Source organism: Rattus norvegicus, chromosome 20 (genome assembly GCF_021556685.1).
Source record: "Rattus norvegicus strain SHRSP/BbbUtx chromosome 20, alternate assembly SHRSP_T2T, whole genome shotgun sequence".
In the NCBI taxonomy this organism is placed as follows: domain Eukaryota; kingdom Metazoa; phylum Chordata; class Mammalia; order Rodentia; family Muridae; genus Rattus; species Rattus norvegicus.
This window is the reverse complement of record NC_141553.1, coordinates 28,892,341-28,906,243: the sequence shown is the minus strand read 5'-3', so window position 1 is coordinate 28,906,243 and position 13,903 is coordinate 28,892,341. Positions and strand designations below refer to the sequence as shown.

General features: G+C 46.6%; 1 protein-coding gene across 2 annotated transcripts in view; it reads right to left on the bottom strand.

The window, feature by feature from the left end:
• The window catches only part of Micu1 (mitochondrial calcium uptake 1), a 145,999-nt gene that overhangs the window by 16,521 nt on the left and 115,575 nt on the right, over positions 1 to 13,903 (bottom strand). For both annotated transcript variants that reach the window (XM_087597903.1, NM_199412.2), the window contains 1 exon segment: positions 4,366 to 4,474. In XM_087597903.1, coding sequence (XP_087454029.1) covers positions 4,366 to 4,474 — 109 coding nt within the window.

Sequence of the window (13,903 nt, the reverse complement as noted above, 5' to 3'; positions counted from 1 at the left end):
ACAAATAAGAGGTGGTTGTTCTGATGTACTAAATGAAAGATGGCCTAAAGAGGAAGTCCAGTCTTTCCTGGAGAAACCATCGAGGAGGGATACTTCATTCTTATCTGAGTTGTTACCACATGGTCCACACAAACAACAACCACCGCCACCACCAACCACCACCACTCCCCCCATTCCCCTCCCCCCCCAATGAAACTTCCAGTATTAGGAGGACAGGATCATGTCCTCTGACGGTGTGTCCATCAGTCTGTACTGCTGCCAGTCAGGACCCTTGAACTGCTGAGGGAGCTTTAATCTGTAAGGTACCTAGGGTATTCTGGAGCAGATGGGGGAGGGGCGGGAACGCACTCTCCTGTGGGGATTTGTTACAAACATTAGTTTATTAAAAGCCAGCCCAGGTGGTGCTTAGGGAGAAGTGCGACTCTGGCATTTTCCAAACTTATTTAGACCTGGAGCACTTCTCTTTGCAGACCTCAGGAGGGCTCATTACCATATTGAGCACTGCTTGGGAAACTCCAATCAATTATGTTTCAGGGTTGGCCTGTAAGCTCTAAACTAGCCAAGGAAGGAATGGTGCCAGGGCCTTGGGAAGACAGCTGAGATTAGCAGCAACCAGGAATGAGAAGAGGCTGTGCAGAGTGCCCTTTGACCCCGCCTGGCTCCCTCTGCGCCCACAGCGGGTGTCAGGCAGGGCTCCATCCTGGCTCCACGCCAGTGACCACACTGACTGGAATTCTTGTTGAGTCATCTTCCCCCACTCCTGTGAGCTTCTTGAGGCTGGAAGCCCCACACACACCTAGCAGAGCGGCCGTGCTGCTGACAGAACAGACAATGAAAGGTGCAGCACCGCACTGCTCATGTCGCCAGCTTGGTAACCCGACCTGTAGCCAATGCACAGGGCGACAGGGTTTTTTTGCAGACTTGTCCCTATGGCACCCTGTGAGTTACGCATCCTTACTCTGATCTTAAACACCACCCAGGTAGTGAGTGACGGGCTGAGACAGGCTCAGGCAGTGTGACATCAGTTCTTGGGATGCAGGATCATCAGTTTTCCTGTAGCTCAGGGTGGCTATGTAGCCGAGGCTGGCCTTGAAACTGTGATCCTGCCTGTATACCAAATGCTGGGATAACACTCAGGGGTTTCACCATGTGGTGCTGGGGACCAAACTCAGAGCTTTGTGCACAGCAGGCAAGTACATCCCCAGCCTAGAGCTGTGTTCTCAAACCCCACACCATTCTTCCTTCTTTTCTAGTGTTCATCTCAGTACTAAAATCTACACGGTTTTGTGGAGAGGGGTGGGAAGGCCTGGAATGAGACCTACTCATTGCTCTAGATGTACAGAGTACGTGAGGAAGACACAAGAATTTAGCTGGGGTGGCAGGCAGTCAACACAGCCATGTGCAAACCCACACACAAACTCTGAGAGTGTCTATAATAGACAAGAACATGGCGGGGCCCAGGTGACAGAGCCAATTGAGGGTGGGTATTGCCTTTGTAGTTATAATGAAGGGTGTCTTCAGATAGAATCCTGGATTAGCAGCTGGGCTCTAAGACGTCATAAGACCAAGTAGGTGAAGACACTTGGAGCTTCAGAGGGGACAGACACATAGAGACAGGACACAGATAGGAGCTATGTATGCAAGGCCAAGGTGCACCTACTGCCTCCAGAATGTGGAAGACACAAGGAAGGACGCATCTTTAGAGTTCATACATGATGACTTTAACACTCCATTGTGAGAGAACAAATTTCTGTTGCTTTAAATAGAGTTTGTGGCATTTTTTTTTTTCCCCTGAGACAGGGTTTCTCTGTGTAACTCTGGCTGTGCAGAAAATCATTCTGTAGACCAGGTTGGCCTAGAACTCAGAGACCTGCCTGCCTCAGCCTCCCCAGTGCTGCCTCTACTGTCCAGCTAGTGGCATTATTATTTTTTTTTAGTAGCAGGTCTGGGAAACAAACACATGTGGTTCATTCTGTTACTTAGCATGAAACTAGGCCCTACCTATCTTTTTGCTATCTGTTGATATATGTTCAGGGAATCCAATATAAAACATAGAAAGCCAGATTGAATGACCCGACACCACAGATCTGAGAGCTAAGTGTATTCTGCATGTCCAGCGTGGCGGCTAGATGTAAGAGCATGACCAGCATGTAAGGACCAGAGGTCTGCCATCTTACTCAGGAAATGGCCCAAAGTCATTTCAAAGAAACTCCGCCCACATTTTTAATCACTACATTGCATTTCTCCTTGTTACTGCTATCCTGAATCACTTGGTTTTGTACACCCTGTAATTTACACACAGAGAGTGATTCATCCGGTATGGTTTTCTTGAAGTGGTTCTGTTGGCTTGAGTTGGGGGGGGGGGAATCTCAGAGGTGGTTATTATTTCTATTTTTGTAACTTGTGACTTTAAATCTTACGTTTTTGGATTTGCACGTGCTATCTAAGCCTGCCTTGAGAGACAGCAATGCAGTGAGGGCTATTCTGGAAGAAGGGCTTGGTAATCCCTCCCCCCAAGACTCCCACACCATTGTTCCCTAAAAGGAGTCTACAGAGATGAGAGGAGGCATTATTTTAAGCAAACAAATGCTATTTTAAACAGCTATATGGATGGTTTAAAATAAAAGGCATCCAGATTGGAGAGGAAAAAGTACCATGAGCTCTGGTTATAGGTAGTGATCTCTTCGGCTTTTCTAGCTTTACATGGCTATTGAGATGGTTTGTATATGCTTGGCCCAGGGAGTGGTGCTATTAAGTGGTGTGGCCCTGTTGGAGTAGGCATGGCACTGTGGGTGTGAGCTTTAAGACCCTCGTCCTAGCTGCCTGGAAGTCAGTATTCTGCTAGCAGCCTTCAGATGAAGGTGTAGAACTCTCAGCTTTTCCTGCACCATGCCTGCCTGGATGCTGCCATGCTCCCACCTTGGCCTTGATGATGATGGACTGAACCTCTGAACCTGTGAGGCAGCCCCAGTTAAATGTTGTCTTTTAGAAGACTTGCCTTGGTCACGGTGTCTGCTCACAGCAGTGAAACCTAAGACAGCTATTTATGTATATAAATTGTGATTTAAGGGCTTCACCAAGTTGTGCTGACATGTGACACCCTGTGAAGTATTACTGCACTTAGTGTAATTAAGTGTCTGTTTTTCTTCTTTGCATTTTATACAGGGGCTTGATGTACAATTCAGGATGGTCTTGAATTCATAATCTTCCTGCCTTAGCCTACTGAGTACTACTTATAGGTTTGGGTCACCATGCTAACCTTCCAAATCACCATTTCTTTCTCTTAACATAGTTACATGTGTGGGCGTGTGTGTGTGTGTGTGTGTGTGTGTGTGTGTGTGTGTGTGTGTGTGAGATCAGCATTAAGCATCTCTCTTAGCAACTCCAAGCATAGAGTACAGTATTAGTAACTACAGTCACCAAGCAGTAATCAGCTCTCTAGGATCACCCTCAACCTGTGTAACTCAAACTTGGAGCCCTTTGACCTGTCTCTCTGTCTACCTCACTCCTGGACCCTGTTGCAACCACCAGTCTACTTGATTTCTGGACTCGGGTTCATTTTCAGACTTCACATGTAAGTTAGGGCCATGCTCTCACGTATGCAAATGACTTCCGGACTTTCCTGAAAAGTCTGTGCCTCTGAAACCGCAGCATTTGCTCTGGGCAGATCTGAGAGGCTGCACCACAGCACTGCAGCACATTCTCAAACAGCCTAAACGTCAAGGGAGTTTATCACACCATGAACAGCCACAGAAGAAGTTCCAGAGCCCAGATGACTACTGGTATTCAAGGATACAGGAAAAACAGCTAAAATGGTGAATACATGGATAAATTTAAAAGACTTCTTTTGTCCTTCTCACTCAATTCTTTAAAAAAAAATAATAAAAAAAGGTAGAAAGCAAATATACTAACCAGACCATTCCTTCATCAAAGACCCAAGTGCCCAGTGCCCTGGCTTCTCCTTACACATGCCCTGACTCCAGTGGCTTGGAGAGAGGTCCTGCAGCTCTGCCTTGCTTCATGCCTGTGTGCAGCCTAATCACTGGCTCTCTGCCCTGTCCGAAGCACAGGCAAATGTGAGCTGGGCTGGGCTTCTCTGTGCGACAAGAGAAGGAACCACTGGGGATGCTGCACAGCTTCAATCCCAGCACTGGGGAGGGAGGCAGAGGCCAGCAGATTCTGAGTCTGAGGTCAGCTTGGTCTGTACGTCGAGCTCCGGGACAGCTAGAGCTACACAGAGAAACCCGGCCTCAAAACAAAACAAACAAAATCCAAGAAAATCTGACATTTTAAGGCGAGGCACTCACATAGTAGATACAGATTAACTCATATAATTTCAAGAAAGAGGCTTCCAGGTTTCAGTACCTTTATCAAGGGATGCTCCAGCCATGTGGTAAAAGCTTAACGCAGTGTCCACGTCATTAATGTTCTTCAGGAAAGTGAAGAAGTTCTCCACCTCCTGGAAAGTCAGGCCCTGAAAGAGGAGCAACAGCAAGATGAAGCAGAGCCCGTGGCAAACAGAGTCAAGCCAGCAGGAAGCACACTCCCATCCTAATGACAAGGACAGCAAGTGCACACCACAGACCAAAACTCTAGAGCAGCGAGCAGTTCTCCATCCTAACGCCTCAGCCCCTTACTACAGTTCCTCATGCTGTGACCAACCGTGGAATTATTTTCTTTGCTAATTATCACTGTAATTGTGCTGCTGTTGTGAACCTTAATGCAAATCTGTGTTTTCTGATGGTCTTAGGTGACCCCAGTGAAAGCGCTGTTCACCAAGGAGTCACATTCTGCAGGCGGAGCACCACCCTGAGGAAGTAACATGGCTAACTGCTTCCCCCTCACGTGTCGACTCTGACGTAAAGCTGCTTGCAGTGATGAACTGCTTTCTGGTGAGCCACACTGTCTACTGTACTCCTGTGTGGGTTGTGGCCACTTTACCTGATGCACATCTTAAGAAGTAAAATCCAAGTCAGGGCTTCCATGTGATATCCTGCTCTCAGAATTACTGCAGGCAGGTGGCTTCAGTACTCAGAGGAACCCACGCTCTGAGAAGGAAAGCCGATGAACTTCATTTAAAAGCTCCACATGGTGCCTGGCAGTGGTGGTGGCTCACACCTTAAACCTAGCAGCGGCGGGTGGATCTCTTTGAGTTCAAGGCCAGCCTGGTCTACAGAGCAAGTTCCAGGGACAGCCAAGGCTACAAAAAGAAAACCTGTCTCAAAATTTATATCTTAAAAATCGATCTCTATCTTTTTATCTCTATCCATCTGTCTGTCTGTCCGTCCGTCCGTCCGTCCATCCATCCACCCACCTGCCCAGCCACCCACCATGCTCTGGATGAAGACATCTTTCTAGAAGCTGGTCAAAGCTGCTCTTCTTAACTCCGCTCTCCATGACAACTCGAGCAAAGCAGCTATTGGCACAGGGCCACCTGGAACCCCTTCCAGGGGTCAGAATGCACTACTTATTCCCCAGGTCTCACAGCACGTGTGACCACAGTGCAGGCAGAAGCGGAGTACTGGGGTGTGTCCTGGAGTTGTCAGTGCAGCCACAGGGCCCCAGTGGACTGTACGTGTTGGCTGGCTCTATGGAGTACTGGAGCCCCAGGTCTCCATCCTTGACCCAGAGAGTCCAGGAGCCCAGTAATGAGGAAGCCAGGATGCTGTCACCACAGCTCTTCCCCAGGACTCTCCAAGCTTGGCCAACTGGGGCTTTCTTATCACATCCAACAGAGAGCTAGAACTCTGGGTGCACGATTATGTCATGTGACCTTCTGTAAGTGTCTCTACCACCCGGAGAGTCAGAGAATTTGAAAGCGATTTCACTGTAAGATTTGATGACTCTTAAGGACACACGTCCAAAATTAAGAAGCTGCATTAAATTAGTGCCCGCATCCTCTTACACACACACACACACACACACACACACACATACACACTCTCTCTCTCTCTCTCTCTCTCTCTCTCTCTCTCTCTCTCTCACACACACACACACACACACACACGCTGGCTGCATGCTCTTTCCCAGTCATGAGCTCCTGTCACCCATATTCCCAGGAGGGGCCACTATGTGACTTTTAGGGAATTCCTTTCCATACAAAACCAAAACCAAAACCAAAACCAACCAACTACAACCATAACCACCATCACCACCACCACTCCACCCCACAGGGTTGATGCCTTAAACGGAAAGTCCCCTTTGACTGTTTTTGAACTTTCTGAGTGGAATTAAGTAGGATGCATTTTGCAGTGTGTGGGTTCTCCTAAGATCTGTTCCAGGCTTCTGTTTATCTACAGTTTACTTTTACAGTATAAAGTATGATACCATTTAACTATATTACATCTGTTTTCCTTTGTTAAAAGGACTCCTTTATGTACTTGTAATTTGCTAGCGTGCGCATGTATGTGAGGGTGGGGTTGGGTGGGACAGAGGCCAGAGGCCAACGTGCGGACCCCTTTCTAGTTTTCCACCTTGGCGTGCGTTCCTAGGATCAAGCTCACGTCACAGGTAAGGTAGTAGAGACATTTACCCATTGAGCCATCTTACTGCCCTTGCAAACTGTTTTCCTGTTTCTAAAAGGGGCGCTCGCCAGTTTGGGAGAGTTGTGAACCAAAGCCACCTGTATGTAAGCATTCAGTTAAACACTTAATTCCGGCTCATTTTCTTGGCCTTGACTTGGGCTCCCCAGGGCTGAGGCTTCCCGCTCATACAGTGTTAGAGGGTGCTGGCTGAGGTGAGCATTGCCTAGCATCCATTTTGCAGGTGAGTGTGTCACTGGATTAGAAGCACGGGTTCTACAGTATCACGGTATCTGCACTGCATGTGCACGGCTACCGTCTTCCTTCTTCTGTCAAGACCAGTAAGGAAGAAACCAACACAAGTGCCCACTGAGCCGTGAACCAGTAACCAAGGCAAACCCGCTCTGCCCCACCCCTTTCTACAGGCCATGGTGTGTGTGTCTGTACACCTGACACTCGGGAGGCAGGAGAGTTTTGACTTTGATGCTTGCCTGGGTACATGGTGAGACCTTGTTTAGAAAACAATACAGCAACACAATCCAGGGGTGTGGGGGAAGTGTTTCGATTGTTTTATTTTATTGTGTTTATATGAGGTACTGGGATTGGTCAGATGGATCGAGTCAAATGTAGGATGGTTGTTACCATAGGGAATGGGGAGTTGTTTAACTGGTAAAGAGTTTCAGTTTGGGAAGGGGAACAAAGTTCTGGAGACAGAGATGATGGGTACTCGACAGTGGGATGCACAAAATTACTGCAGTTACTGTAAAAACCACTGAACTATGTAATTAAAAATGGTTAAAGTGGTAACTTCTGTGTATATTGGGATACATACATGAAGTGCACTAAAGGTTTATAGAAATTAACAAATGGATTCTTCTGGGGACAGGGGACAGGGTACTGAGTTCTTACTCTTTTTCCTTTTCAAAACAACTTTACAAGGTTGGAGAGAAGGCTCAGTACTTAAGAGCACTGGCTGAGGACCCAGGTTCAGCTCTCAGCCCCCCACAGTGGCTTACAACTGTCTATAACTCCAGTTCTAGGGGACCTGATGCCCTCTCTGACCTCCTCAGACAACAGGCACTCAATGATGCATGAAATCAGCATGCAGGCAAAATGAGCGCACACATTAAATAATAATAAAATCCGCATGCCTTTAATCTCAGCACTTGGGAGGCTCTGAGGCAGGTGGATCTCTGTGAGTTCTAGGCCAGCTAGGGCTATATAGTGAGACACAGCTTCAAAAACCCTCCAAAGTTTGCACATTAATTATTATGTGTAGGTGCATGTGCCATGGTGTGTGTGTGGAAGCCAGGAGACTGCTTTCAGGAATTGGTTCTCTTTCTCTTGTCTTGCTGAGGCAAGATCTCTCCTTTCTGTTGCTCTGCATTTCTGAGCAATTCTCCTGTCTCCACCTCCCACCTTGGCATCTCAGTGCCACGATTACAGATTCATGCTATCACTGCCGGCTGTCTTCCTTCCTTCCTTCCTTTCTTTCTTTCTTTCTTTCTTTCTTTCTTTCTTTCTTCCTTCCTTCCTTTCAAGATTTATTTATTATATATGAGTGCACTGTAGCTGTCTTCAGACACACCAGAAGAGGGCATCGGATCCCATTACAGATGGCTGTGAGCTACCATGTGGTTGCTGGGATTTGAACTCAGGACCTCTAGAAGAGCAGTCAGTGCTCTTAACCACTGAGCCATCTCTCCAGCCCTCTGCTAGCTTTCTTTATGTGGGTTCCTGGGACTGAACTCAGATCATGATGCCTGTGCGGTAAGCACTTTTATCTGCTGAGCCTTGCTGCCCCGCCCCCCACATTTGTATTCTTTTTATTTTGTAGGCCTGAGGCTCAAACATGGGGACTTGTGCATGCTGGACAAATGACCTACCACTGAGCTGCACTCTCAGCCTCAGACTAGAAAGGGTTTTGATGACTAAAGGCTGACTTAAGACTCTTAAAACAGAGAGGACATTGTAGAGAAAATAATTTCTAGTTTGACAAAGAATCTTGGAAGATGCTGAACTTACTGAAGGACAGAGAGGAGGAGGGAGGACAACCTGCATCCTGTTCAACATGATTTAGACAAATAGTGGGACACAGATCATCCGGGGACACTGTTGAGTCTAATATATAAGGCTGTCTTTATTGTACAGACGCAATAAAGAATATTTATTGAGCGCTTACTTATCAGTTAGCTCTCTGCCAAGAACAGCAAGAGAAATAAAACTACCCTGGACACAGGCCTTGATGTTATGGGGCTTATAATTTACATAGGCCTTCTTAAAGAAGAGATAATACCAATCACAAAACTCTTATTCCCAGTAACTGCTTCACACACACACACACACACACACACACACACACACACACACACACACACACACCACACACACAGACCAGTGAATCCTAGTTGACATGAGAGTCATTGTCTCAAAAATATGTGAAGAGCAATAGAGCAAGAGACCTGGTGTTGAATTTTGGCCTTCATACATGCTTGCAAGGTCATGCATGCATGTGCAGGAAAAACACAAGAACGCATGCACGCACGTCAAAAGACTAAACCATCTACACATGAGCTTTGTGGATGTAATGTAGAAGCGCAAGGGTTACGCTCACTGTGAGCTGAGTTGTTCAGACAGGAAGACTAAAGCTCACATAGGATCCATTGGTTGTGAATGACACCGGACTCACAGCAGCCAGGAGGGAGTGTCCTCCCCTGAGCACTCCCTGGTTGGTAGTTGTGGGGTCTTCTTAATATTCTACGGGGAGGGTGAAAATGGAGGTGTTATGGAGAACTGTTCTGTAACCTTGTTAATTAGTTAGAGTAGGGAACATGGACTTCCCAAAGCTAGGCTACTCTAAAAAGACGAGAAGGTTAATAGTAGCTTGCGGAAATAGAGATTTTCCTAGGCACTAAAAATGCGTTTAACGCCAGGGAGTTGTTATGGGGTGAACTGCCTTCTGGAAGTAGAAGCAATCAACAAATCTTAGAAGAACAGTGGTTCTCTTTATGGTAAGTGAGGCAAGAGTTCTTACATAACACAGCAAAGCACAGCCTACACCAAAACCAGACCAGACCAGAGCAAAGAAATGGGTAAATCAGAATTCATCGAAACCAAGAGAAAACCACAAATGAGAGGCTAAAAGAAAATATTTAAAAATCACTTTTGAATATATAGGACTTATACCCAAAGTTGTATAAAGAACTCTTATAACTCAATAATAAAATGGGATTCAATAAAACATTTGGTAGTGCAGACCTGGCTCAGGGGCACAGATAGAACTTGTCCTATGTACCAGGATCCTGGGTTTACCTCAGTGCCATAAACAAGCAAATGAATATTCAGTAGACATTTTACTTAGCAAAATGCATGAATGATGAACACATTAGAAAAATATAAATTAAAGCCACAACAATATCTACTGAAATGACGTCCTTTCTCCTCTTTCTGAGGCAGGGTCTCTCTACACGGCTCTTGCTGGCCAGGGAATCACAGTACACCACACTGACCTCAAAGGCACAGAGATACTCCTGTCTCTCTTCATAAGTGCCAGGATTAAAGCTGCACATCACCTTGACAGTTTGGATGTCTCTTAAGAAGGGAAATATAAATATCCAATAAGACCCAGATATGTCCCTCCTAGGATTCTTCCAAAAAAATAAAAATAAAAATAAAAATAAAAAAACATAGGTCCAGGGGCTAAAGAGATGGCTCAATGATTACTCTTCCAGAGGACCCAGGTTCAGTTCCCAGCACCCATGACAGCTCACAACCATCTGTAACTCTAGTTTCAGGGGATTTGACACCCTCTTCTGGTGTTTGTAAACACCACTCATAGTTTACAAACATATACAGAAGCAAAACACCCAGGAACACAGCATTTTAATAATAATGATAATGATGATGATGATAATAGACAATGAGAACACCATAGGTCCATGTGAGAACTGGCATGTGAACACCTACAGTAGCAGTATTCTTGAGAGCCAAGGAGGGAAGCAGTCTGGTTGCGCACTTGATGGGGTCAGGGAAACACAGATGATGTAATGCTCTTTGCTACTTAGCGATAAGTAGCAAAAAAAAAAAAAAAATTATCTTCAAAGTATTATGCTAAGTGGAAGAAGCCAGAGGAGAAAGACTGCCTGTGATGCTGCATTTATTGTGAAATGCTCAGGAAAGGTGAGCTATCTGGAGAGACGGTGATGGACGGGAGGAGGGCCAGATGCACACTGACTGAAAACTGGCATGATGGGTCTTCTGGGGTGATGGAAATGTCTGCGTACTGCATAGGCAGTGGTGTTATATAACTGTGCATTTACTGAGAACCACTGAACTGTACACTGAATCTTATGGTTTATAAATTATACTTCAGTGAAGTTGTTTAAAATAAAGCGCAGGACTGGAGAGATGGCCAGTGGATCAAGGTCCTTGGTGGCAAGCCCAGCGACCTGAGTTCAATCCTTAGCCCCCACATGGTGCTAGCAGAGCACAGGCTCCCTCCAGCTGTCCTCTGACACCCCCCCACCACATGCTGTACAATAAGCATCCTTTTCTCCCCCATCTGAAAAGTAAAGTTGAAAACAAAACTTACAAATAAAGGCATGATGGAGCACATGGGAGGCAGAGGCAGGTGTTCAAGGTTATCCTGGTCTATAAAGTAAATTTCAGGATAGCCAAGGCTATACAGAAGGAAGAGGTAGGATGAGGAAGAGGAGGAAGAGGAGTAGTAGGAAGAGAAGGAGGAGGAGGAGGAGAAGGAAGAGGAGGTAGAGGAGGAGGAGGAAGATGAGGAGAAGAGGAGGAAGAGGAGATAGAGAAGGAGGAAGAAGAGATAGAGAAGGAGGAAGAAGAGGAGGAGGAAGAAGAGAAGGAGGAGGAGAAAGAGAAGTAGGAAGAGGAGGTGGAGGAGGAAGAGAAGAAGAGGAAGAGGAAGAAGAAGAAGGAGAAGAGGAAGAAGAAGAAACTATTTTTTCATCTGAACAATGGTTGTCTATGAAACAAGCTGTGCTAATTGGGCACAGGAGAGTCAATGTCTGGCACATAGAAGTTGCCGGTATCAGGTTCTGCCGTTGCTGTCTTCTCTCCACTTGGTCCAGCTCTCTTCCCTCAGCCCCTCCTGAAAATGTAGGTCTGCTTCAAGTTTATCTCTACCTGCTCTCTAGTCAGGAGCACTCCCAGCTGCTGCCTCACCTAAAGTGGAGTTGAACTGACCAGAAATACTGACAGGTGAGAACCGCAGCAGCCTGGCAGGCCTGTGTCCCTCATGCCGCCTGTACTGAGCTGCAGCTTCCAACCCTGCATCCTCTCAAGGGGCATCTATAGCACAGCCAAGCCCCTTGGCCCTGGAATGGCAGCTGTGGGTCAAGGGCTGGGACCACCCAGGGAACTTCATAGCTTCTTTAAAGCTTTTTAAAAAAATTTATGGGCATGAGTGTTTATGTATACGTGTGTGTGTGTGTGTGTGTGTGTGTGTGTGTGTGTGTGTGTGTGTGTGTGTGTGTGTGTTGTGCATGCAGTGCCTGTGGAGGCCAGAAGAGGGTATCTGACCCACTGGAACTGGAGTTCTAGGTGGCTGTGAGCCACTATGTGGATGACAGGACCTGAACCTGGATCTTCACAAGAGCAGCCAGCATTCTTAAGAGCTGAGCCATCTCTCCAGCCCTTAAGTGTTAATGGTTCCAAAGAGGAAAAAGGAAGCAGTTAGAAACAGATGGAAATTTCTCCTTAATGGGAAATGGTTCTGGAGAGATGGACTGGTATTATTAGGAGCCAAGGCCCTTTATTAACTCTCATTTTGGCTAATTGCTATGTTCACAACTATTTAATCAACACAAGAGGGCAATCAATTTTAATCTCCTAGCTAAAGCAGGCTAGAAATTCTGGCCAAATGTGATTTTGCACCAAGATTTCCAGTTTCACAGTCTGTCCTTCCATGGCCGAGGTCTGTCTGCAAGGTCTTTGGTCCTAAATTAACTCCTGTACAAGATAAAACACTCTGTGCCTTCGAGGGCAATGTCTTCAACAGCTCATTCATTACTTTCAAATATGAATTCATGATAAAATATGAATTAGCCTATCATGATTGCTAGCTAACTTAAGGTCAAACCAATGTCTGCAGTAACCTTTAAAAATAGAGGCCTGCTCAGCCTGGTTATGTAGGTCAGCAGAGCACATCTGGCTAGCATCTGTGAGGCCCCAGGCTGGATCCTCAGCACCCCAAACATAACAAACAACGAACCAGAGAAAACTCTGACAAAACAAAGATGAAAAGTCTGTCTACAGAAGGGAGCGCTTCCTTTCTGCAAACATCATGTTTCCGGCAAAGGGTTAAATCTATCTATCATAATTTCCACAGGTACAAGCTGGGTACTGGGTAGTGCAGCAGTGCTCTCCAGGGGAAGAACCATTCCCTTACTCCATTAATGACAAGCCTACCCTCCCTCAGCCAGGAGGGAGCACCTGCAGTGCAGGCAGGCTGGAACAAGTTTCTGAGAAGCGAGCCTGCCTCTGAGTCCCTTCAGCTCTTCAACACTCAAGGCAAGGGAGAGAATGTCCAGCTGAGAAGCGCTTAGAAAGCAATGGTGTTTGTGGACGATTCCTTACACAAACAGTGAGAACACTGGAACAAATGCGGCCATCTTACTTCCTCTAGTTACTGGCTTTTAAAAGTCGGGATGGCCAATGGCACGCAGATGGGAATAGGTGTAGTTTCTGAGGCCAGCGAGGCCAGAGTTCTCTACAGTCTCCGTGGGAGCAGCTGAACGTTCTTCAGAGAGCATTTGATCACACTCACTACCCTGGTTATCACACATGGAATCTTTTCAGTGTAGACTGGGATTCTGACCATGACCACATGTCTGCTGCTGTCCTGTGGGAGCGGTTTGGGGCCTTCAGTGAGAGTCTCTGGGAAGAGCCCAGGCTCTCCCCTGGGTCTGAGTGCCTGGGCAGACAGTAGTCCAGTCTCTGCTTAAGTCTGCTCCTCCCCCCGTGCTGTGGGACTTTGTGGCCCACCCTTTCCCTGTACTGGGAACAGTCAATGTTAAAGGACAGCAGAGAGCAGGATTGAGCAGAGCTCCCGTGAAGCCAAGGCCTCTAATTTCAATGCTGCTCACGCACCTTCTCTCTAATAACCTCATCATCAGCCGATTTGATCCTACTCCTGCTCATTCCCACAGTATCTTCCACATGGGGCCACGACTCTCTACATAAATAACCAACCCTGTCATTTTATCCTCAATCCTTCGGTATCCCCTCATTGTTCTGAGTGAGGCCTAGCTTTTTTCTGTGCCTCTCTGACCACAACTGTCCTTGGTCTGATCAGCTCCTCCTACCTGCTAGGTTTACTGTGCTAAGGATTTCCGAGACAAAGGTTGTGTCCTCGC